Below are 9009 nucleotides of genomic sequence, written 5' to 3'. Positions count from 1 at the left end.
ATATATATATATATATATATATATATATATATATATATATATATATATATACATACTTCTGCATCCAATATTGCATCTGAATATAATATTTGCAGTATCATCTGTTGAGACAAATGCTGTTGTGTTAAGGAAATAATACAAATTTCGGAGATATTTCTTCGGTTTAACACTAGAACCACCGATGGTCCCGCTAGAAGTTCCAAAGTTAAATGTTAAAAAATCCACTAAATTAATCATTTCTTTGTTTCCGTTTAGTGAAAGTTATTATGATATTATTTGATATTATTGTTAGAATTATTTTTATTATATTCATGTATCTTCTGTATTGTATCTAGTATATCTAATACAAAAAAGAAAAAAATTGGAACAATTGGTGGAGGCAAAATGACACCATTTCACCATCACGACAATTCTAATATTAAGTTATGTTTCGATAAAAAGAACTTTCTAATCATATATATATATATGCAATATATATATGCATTCTATATAACAATTTTAATCGCCTAATTAATTCTTCGACGAATATCAAATAAGCATTTTACAAATGTCTACATTAATCGAAAAAAGAAAAATTGTTCCATCAAAAATTTCCATTAATTTCCACTTTGAAATACAACCTTTTAATAAAGAGTTCCAATTTTCATTATCAACTCTTAGACGATAATAATGTGAATATTCAATGGTTAGTGAAACTTGCAGCTAAAAGTATTTTGCGAATGCGTGCAAGCGAACTTGCCAGCACGACAAAGTGTTTCGCAAGACGTAAGCTAAAGTTCGACGGTCTACTTAGAGCATAGTCGGCAGCCGGCAGTCAACCTGTTAATTACTTTAATCTACGAAGTGTTTTAGCAGCTTGATGGAATATGCTTAAAGGAACACTTCCCGAACTTCTCGACCGAGTGGCAAGTACAAACGGACGACCTATTGTAAATGTTACACACCTTGTGGATTCACATAAAGAAAGGGGCTAATTGCATCATAGTAAGAAGAACTTTTAGTACAAGTCTAGGAAAGTCATCTGTGAATTATAGGTTTAATATTCATGGAGAGAATTAGATATCAGCTGTCTGTTTAAATATTTGTTTAATTTGACATTATCCAGACAGTTCTATAATAATTATATTATCAAAGGAAGGCAGTTAATAAGTTATTAATAAATTATTATCAAAATGAATCTATCACTAGTTACTAGAATTGTCATTATTTTTTATTAATAGGATGTCGTGGCTTCGCGAATTTAGCATACATTTAAAGTACAAGAAAAAGAAAAATAATATTTTCACTTTTGGTTACAATTATTTATGTCGGCCTACAAATGCTACGTTGTAGAAGGCGAGTCAATGATAGCAGTGTCCATTCACAGACTAGCCATCCTCTTTGAGGTCAACGATGCCGCGCTAAGCAGCGACCTGCCTCAAGAGTCGCCAAACCAGTCTACAAGAGAAGATCTGAACAGGTTACCTAATTTACACACGCCAGCTCGGTTCTCGCGTGCCACGTAAAGCTGCTCTCGTACCGGATATCCCGTTTGACAAACAGCTTAAAGATTAATAAATTAGTAAAAGTTCGACATGGCGTCGTACTGGCATATTTTCTAGCGATCGAAGTAATGTTTTAAATAGACTGAAGACTGTCTCGAATCAAGTTGGAAGACGTCGCGGGAAATCGTTGCGAAGTATTTTATAAAAGGCGACGTGTCTCGTGCTGCGAGCTGAACCGAAATTTCCGAGCGAGGATCAACTCCGCGAAGATCCCCGCGACGATAAATAACCGACTTTGCGGTGCAACAAACCCGTGCAGCTGCACGCCGAAATAGTTGGCTCGTAAATCGGTATTACCGCGAATCTCCAGTCCACAACGGTAGGATATTTACAACATAAAAATCTGCCCGCGAGTAATTGGCCGACTGGAAGTCGAAATTCAAGAGCCCGACCCGGTTTGCGTGCCCATAGTAACCGGAGTTATTCGTAGATCGAAATACCGTGCCCGACCGACTTTGCGAATGTATAAACGCAGCGTGCCTCGCGGAAATGCAATGATATAAATCGACAGAAAGAGAGTTCCCTTCTAAACGTATATTTGAGAAGGCAATCATTTCTGTGCAACATCGCGAGATACGACGTATCTTTTTTCTTATAACATTCTTCTAACACTCGTATATACGCTTTACATTGCAATATATGTACGTTATGACTGCTGGAAACATATTTACAATCTGATAAAAATTTCGTAGTAAATAAATTTTAATCCATTTCACTGTAATGTAAATTTAATAATATTATTTATTAATTAATAAAAAAAATATATAAACAATTATAAATATACTTTTATGAAAACTTGACTTTCGCACTTTCATGCTAATCACTATTTTAAGCTTAATGAACGAAGCGCACGTCAGCTATATATGTGCAGAGCCTTATCCCAGAATCTAAATGAATCTCACGACTGAACGCCATTATTTCATTACTTATCGTTGTAGATTGGGATAATCGCGGTAATTAAGTAACAGGCAACGACGATGATCTTCCGAGCCGAACGCGATAGTAATAATCGGCTCCTCACACGATATTAACAGTAACAAACTCGGCATCGCTTTCTCGTTTATTCGCTTGCTCGCCCGTGTAACGTTGCATCGGCGATGACGGTAATAATCGCGACAAAAGCGGCAACGGCGATGATTACCGGCACGGCAATGATTTCTAATAAGAATATAATCGCGCGTGCGCAAGCAGTTACAAGCGTCGGAATGATAATGGCGTGTAATTGCTCCGTGTCCCGTAAAACCCGACCCAGCCATGTATGGGTCACTGTAATGAGTATGGTCGTCGCGAGGTGCAAGAAGTAATTTGCACGAGCCTGTCTGGCTGCCGTCAGGGTCGGCATCGCGCTAACTTCGCATGACGTGCGAAACATTCAGGATACGCCCATCCTTGCGGATAAGATAATTAATACGAGGTAACGAATCGAGAAATCGGCAAAATGAACGTTTCAATTGTCCATAACAAAAGAAACGATTTTATTTAAAGTATCTAAAAATATACAGATCTGAAAATAATTTTCTTGGACCATTAAAATAACTGTGTGGGGAAATTTGAGCATGATGAGTAATACTGTAAAAAGTTTTGATATTCTAGCAATCAACTTGAGCGTTCTACATAATTATTCTGGTGAGAGATCCAACAACTTTCTAGATCTGTATCTAGAGCTTTTAAATTTTTAGATCTATATCTAGCTTACAAATTTTTAGATACTTAAGTAAAATCGATTAGAAAGAAAATAATTCTTATATTTATAGATGTTAGTGATCGAGTAAAATTATTCTCTAAATCAAGATGAGGTATGAGAGTATCGAGTTCGCTCATCCGAAAATTAAATTCATACCGATCATGAAACGGCTCGGGTACGATTGATGCTCAGCGGAATCACACATGTTCCCCATCGTTGAAGCAAAAGGGATTCCGCGCGTTCTGGAATGCATATATGAAGATAATTCTCGTCGAGAGGTCCCGTGGCATAACGGTGATGACGGCAGCGAAGAGACCCACCCTGAACATGTACAGCGGAATCGCGTAATGTCCGGTCGCCGCGATAATTGCGGTATTCTCAGTGAAATCGGTTTTAAGCATTTGCACACGCGTAATTCCTAAATTGCCGCGTTCATAAGCGGCAGCTCTCACCGAATTCGACGTGCATTGAGCGATTACGCAGCCACCGTGATAGCGACGGCGGTGGTGGCGTAGTAACGTCGCGTCATTGCAGCCTAGCATTACACGCTTTAATTTTTCTTTTTTTCTTTCTCTTTCTCCTAACATAATAACTTCGTGAGCATTCAATGCTCGATCATAATCGTTTATTAATGATATGTGCGATTTAATTCAATCTTCGAGCAACGATAAGCTATACAGGATGTATCATGGAATACAACGATTAAAAGGAATGAATGATTTGACATTAAATTTTCTATGATAAAAAATCGTAGACAATCTAGTTGAGCAATTATTTAACACTAATGAATTGTTAATGTTCAGTATCCTTTATAATTAGAAAAAGATAATTTGTATGACGATTATTTATTAATTAAAATTTATATTATTCTATTTATTTTGAATTTAGATTATTTATAGTATATTCATAAATAAATAAATATAATTGTCTTTTTATATATTTATTATAATAATGTTACTCATAATATTCGTATTATAAATTATGGTTCTCAAGCTATATATAGTTAAAAACTGAAAAGTTTCACTCACTTGATTTTATCCTTCTTAAATAAACCTTCCATTAATTGAACTTTAATCTAAATTATAATCTAGAATGGAATTTTCGATTCTACGAGAAGATCGTCTTTAAATTCATCGGGAAATGCGTTTCCGTTGTTGATTGCCGCAATTTACTATACACCCCGTACGTGAGGTTCACTTGCGGGAATTACGATGAGCGCCTTTTAGAAGAGGTAGTAGAAGCACCTGTAATTTATCCAGAATTTAATAGTCCGCTTCGTTTTTTGTTTCTTTAAAATAAAGTGAAATGTTTTCAGATAAAGTCAGCGATACGCCAAATCATTCGTCGTTTGCTGCTTTAGTGCTTCTCTAAATTATTGATAAATTATTACTTACCGCACGTACACGTGACCAAGACAAGCAATTTAACAGCCAGAAGCAAGTAACTATGCTTATGCGAGAAATAGCTATGCACATATCATAAACATTTACGTTATCACTTATAATTTTTTCACAAGTTAAATATAATTTTCTGCGTCTGTATGACGTAAAATTAAATTTAAAAATAAGTTTCAGTATCACATTTATATCGTAAATTAAACTTTCGTAATCAAGAAAACGAGCGCTGTCTATAACGAGTTACAAAATACAAATTAAACCGAGATACTTTTCCTGTGCTTTATAAAATAAAAAGAAAGAAAGAAAGATTAAAGGAACATAGACCTACTAGTAATGCGAGTGTCAATCGCGAGTTTGTTATAGAAAACACAATACGCATCTAGATATATGCGTGCAAACTGTATAACTAATCAGCGACCGTCGTAAGTATAATAGGGCTCCTCGTAAATAATGAATAGCGTAAACCGTAGCGAAATGATTTATCGCGTTCAACGCGAGCCGACAATGGCTTCCTTTTGGACGGTGGCAGACCAACCAGCCAGCCAGCCAGCCAACCAACCAACCAACCAACCAGCCAACCATCCAGCTATCCAGCTAGCCAGCCGTTTGTACCTCTCTCTGTCGGTGTGCGCTTTCTCTCCCTCTTTCACCCTCTTCCTGCTACCTCGACCGCCGCCGCCGTGCCCGTGTGTCGTGCAATAAATCTGTCCAGATGGTGCGGTATATAGCCGTCGGCGATGGCGGGATGCGGCGCGACGCCCCGGGGCTGCGAAACTCGTCGGCGTTGACCGATGGTCAAGGTGCCTCTATCGTCCAAACCCGGGGTACGTTAAGGCGAATTTACGCGATTTACCTTACATGATATCGTCGTGCAAGTTCCTCGCTTCGAAAAATTAGGATAAGAGAGGATAAACGTGTACAAATAGGATTTTCTGTGAATCTTCAGTGAATGTATCTGTTTTTGGCTTCTTTTTTTTTAAAAGATAAAGTATGACAAGTTTAAACGTAGGTGAAATAATACTATTTCATTCCGGAATCTCTGTTAAATTTAAATTAATGTTACTTCTAAGTAACAATTTAAAGATGATATACTGAGAAAAATGGTCTGGTTGGACAGTAATTCTAATGGAAAATGAACGAATCGAAATTTTCTGATTAAATCTATTAGAATTCTAGTTGAACATATTAGAATTTTGATTGATATAATTATTCTGGTAAAAAAAAATAAGAATTCTAGTAGATTTTACTAGAAATATTATATCAACCAGAATTCGGATTATCTCAACTAGAATTCTAATAAATTTAACCAGATTCTGATTCTTCTACTTTCAACAAGAAATTTTTTTCAGCGGAGTAAATGTAACTATCTAAAGTAGAAGTAGCTTGTACTTCTATTTTAGATTTACATTGCAAAAGACCGAAAATATATCCTTTTAGAAGATGATTCGTTAATTTAAAAAATACGTTTTATACATCTTCAAAGGTACTGATATCGCAATAAGTACTTTAGGAAATATAAGAACAAAATACTATAGAGATACAATATGATTACTAAAATCAAAGAAATGCAAAGGAGATATGAGCTTAATATACATATATTCTTGTCATCATTTTCTAAGGCTATCAAAAACGAGTGAATCTCTTGATATTTTACTTCTGAAACAGATATTTTGTTTCAAACATCGCGTTTTAAAATGGTTTTCGTTAATGATGGAGCGGAATGAACATAGTTACGATCTCATACAGGCATAAATGCAACTCGGTGTTAAGCTTTAAGTAACGACCCAAGTAACGGGGAAGTTCAATATCGCGACACGAGGGAAGGCAGGCGCCGCGTGGCCTTTAGTGCGTGAATTTATTACGCTGTTGGACGTAAATTGTAATTTGTTTTACGTCATATTCGCGTGCTCGTCATATTTTGACTCGCTATGTGCGATTGTCACAGCGGCGCATTACTCACTATCATATGTTTACCGTATGTTTTCCCATATATTATCTTCGGGCTCGTCCGTTACCTTCCCAATGCAACGTGCGTGTGCGCGTTGTGAACATTACATATTGATTCAGCGCGTCGCGACTCGCGCTTTTTAACAAATGTACGATGGCACGAAACGACGTTGATGAGTCCGTTAATGAAAATCTTATCATGCATTATAATGTGAACGCGAAGAAGATTAAGTGCGTTCGGAGCTACGATTGATGCTTCTGTGGATTACGAGGAAACGGTACTTTATACTTATATTGTAGTGTAATTATAAATAAAATAATTTATCATGCAAATTTCAAGAAAAAGAAACGAATTTTCTTTTATCTAATAAATGAGTTCACCAATCAAAATAAAGAATTTATCTTTCATTTATTTTATTTGCAATGTGAAAAATGTTTTCAAATCTGATGTTACAAGCAACTTGAATAAGAATGCAACGGATGAATATACTTACATGTTGGTCTTGTCCTATTGGGCCTCGTCAATGGAATCCATGGTCTTTGGGGCGGATGATTGGCCGTAACTGCAAAACAAGAAAGACGTAATTTAGTAGCTGCGCAAAAGTAGCTAAATAAATTTTAAACTATTGAAGTAAATGTCCAAGTTCGTATAAATCTATTACGCTCTAATTGTTTAATTTATGTTGAAAGTTCGCATCGATTATTCCAGACTTTGTCAACAATGTTTTTCCAAAGATGCAACTTCTGGGTTTCTCCTCGTTTCTTCAAATAAAGCGACGTTTTACTATCTTAAGTATAACCTAATTAGACGGCGAAGCAAAGATAGTGATGATCCCGGTTATAATCGCTAAATTGACGGGACAAGGAAGAAAATTGCGCGGGCTCGTTAAAGTTCATTACATCCCGGTTCATTACGTCTAATGGCGCTCACGCTTACGGGAAGCGCGTGGTCCGATAATTAAATCGTCCAACCGAATGTCACTTGCACGAGCCTTTGTGGCTATTAACAGAATACGAAGTCAAGAAATACGCGTGCACATGAAACGCAAGGAAAGAAAACGCGCCAAGGCGCATTGTGCCTGCACATGACAGCGAGTTTATACCGTGTCCTCGTTTAGCCACTTATCCCCGAGAACTAATGGAAGATGTTCTCGTGAGATTCACCGAATTTATATCAAATGTCATATGTTCCAACAGGAAAAACATCGTCACAAAATAATAGTCAAACATGACTATTATTACATCAATATAGCATTTTAATATTGGACGTCGAGATTTCTTTTGAATTATATTAGCATCATTCCTCTTGATCAATTTTTAACAATGAGTCGATGTTTACACGACATGCAAATGAGGAAAGGATACATGATTCTGCGGTCCAACCGTGCGATCTGTTTTAACCTTTAGCGGTTACCGTAAGTATCGAAAGTTGTGCAAGAAAAGCTCTACAAAGTTACCACGAGCAGAACTTCGTGTTATTTTCTTGGTAATTGTTGTTGTCTTCGAACATATTTTTATGACTTGCTTTTTCCAAGTTTTCCTTTTCCTGACGCGATCGTTCACGCAGAAGGACGTGTGTCAGGCTGAGGTTTAATAATAGGAAAATAGGTCGACGTTTATGTTCGGCATTCTCGAGATTCCCCCTTGAAATATCCTCTAAGTTTCAAGAATAATCTCGTTGTTTCTGGACTACAGGAGAGTTATTTACGGCACGGGAGAAGTTTTGCAATCTATTCGGTGGTCGCTGCGCGAAATCTTCCTGAGAGGCGAGAGATCTTTCGCCGATATTTCACCGAGGATCTGTTCGCAAATAACTCTTGGACATTCCTACTTTTTCCCCATTAAGATGGAATTATCTTTCAAGATATGCTTTCCCTTATCGCTAAGAAAATAACATTTAAATTATATGCGAAATGCATTGCATATATATATTGGTGTAATATTCTGCGTAAAGTAAAACGAACAATTGACATTTTACGAAGAAACGAAGATAAGGAGGAAAGAGAAATATAGTGATATATTAATTACATACAACATATGTATTTCCCGTATTTCTTCTCATTAAGTTTTATTCACATTTACATTATTAGGTGTACAACTTTGCTTCCGCCGTTTTTTTTCCGAAATTCGAAGCTTTATTGTAAAAAATTGGTTATATTTATGATTCAAAGTATTGTCCATCGCTGGCCACTACTTTCTCCCATCTTTCGGGTAGCGTACGAATCCCGCGTCAAAAAAACTCTTTTGAGGCTATCCACGAATCGATCCAATTTTTTACTTCTTCATAAGACCGGAAGTGCTGGTCAGTCAGGCCGTGTGCCATTGATCGAAACAAGTGATAATCAGAGGGAGCAACGTCTGGAGAATACGGCGGGTGGGGTAGGACTTCCCATTTCAACGTTTCCAAGTATGTCTTGATCACTTTTGCAACATGGGG

At 36.7% G+C, this 9009-nt stretch overlaps 1 protein-coding gene across 1 annotated transcript in view; it reads right to left on the bottom strand.

Annotated features, from left to right (window-relative positions):
• LOC105619674 (CCR4-NOT transcription complex subunit 6-like) overlaps positions 1-9009 on the bottom strand; it is a 36744-nt gene that overhangs the window by 21270 nt on the left and 6465 nt on the right. Inside the window, exon 3 of the mRNA XM_012201193.1 lies at positions 7067-7135. Coding sequence (XP_012056583.1) covers positions 7067-7135 — 69 coding nt within the window. The remainder of the gene's footprint in view (positions 1-7066; positions 7136-9009) is intronic.

Source organism: Atta cephalotes (assembly GCF_000143395.1).
Source record: "Atta cephalotes unplaced genomic scaffold scaffold00022, whole genome shotgun sequence".
NCBI lineage: Eukaryota > Metazoa > Arthropoda > Insecta > Hymenoptera > Formicidae > Atta > Atta cephalotes.
The sequence above is the reverse complement of the archived record's forward strand: the minus strand, read 5'-3'. Positions and strand labels throughout refer to the sequence as shown.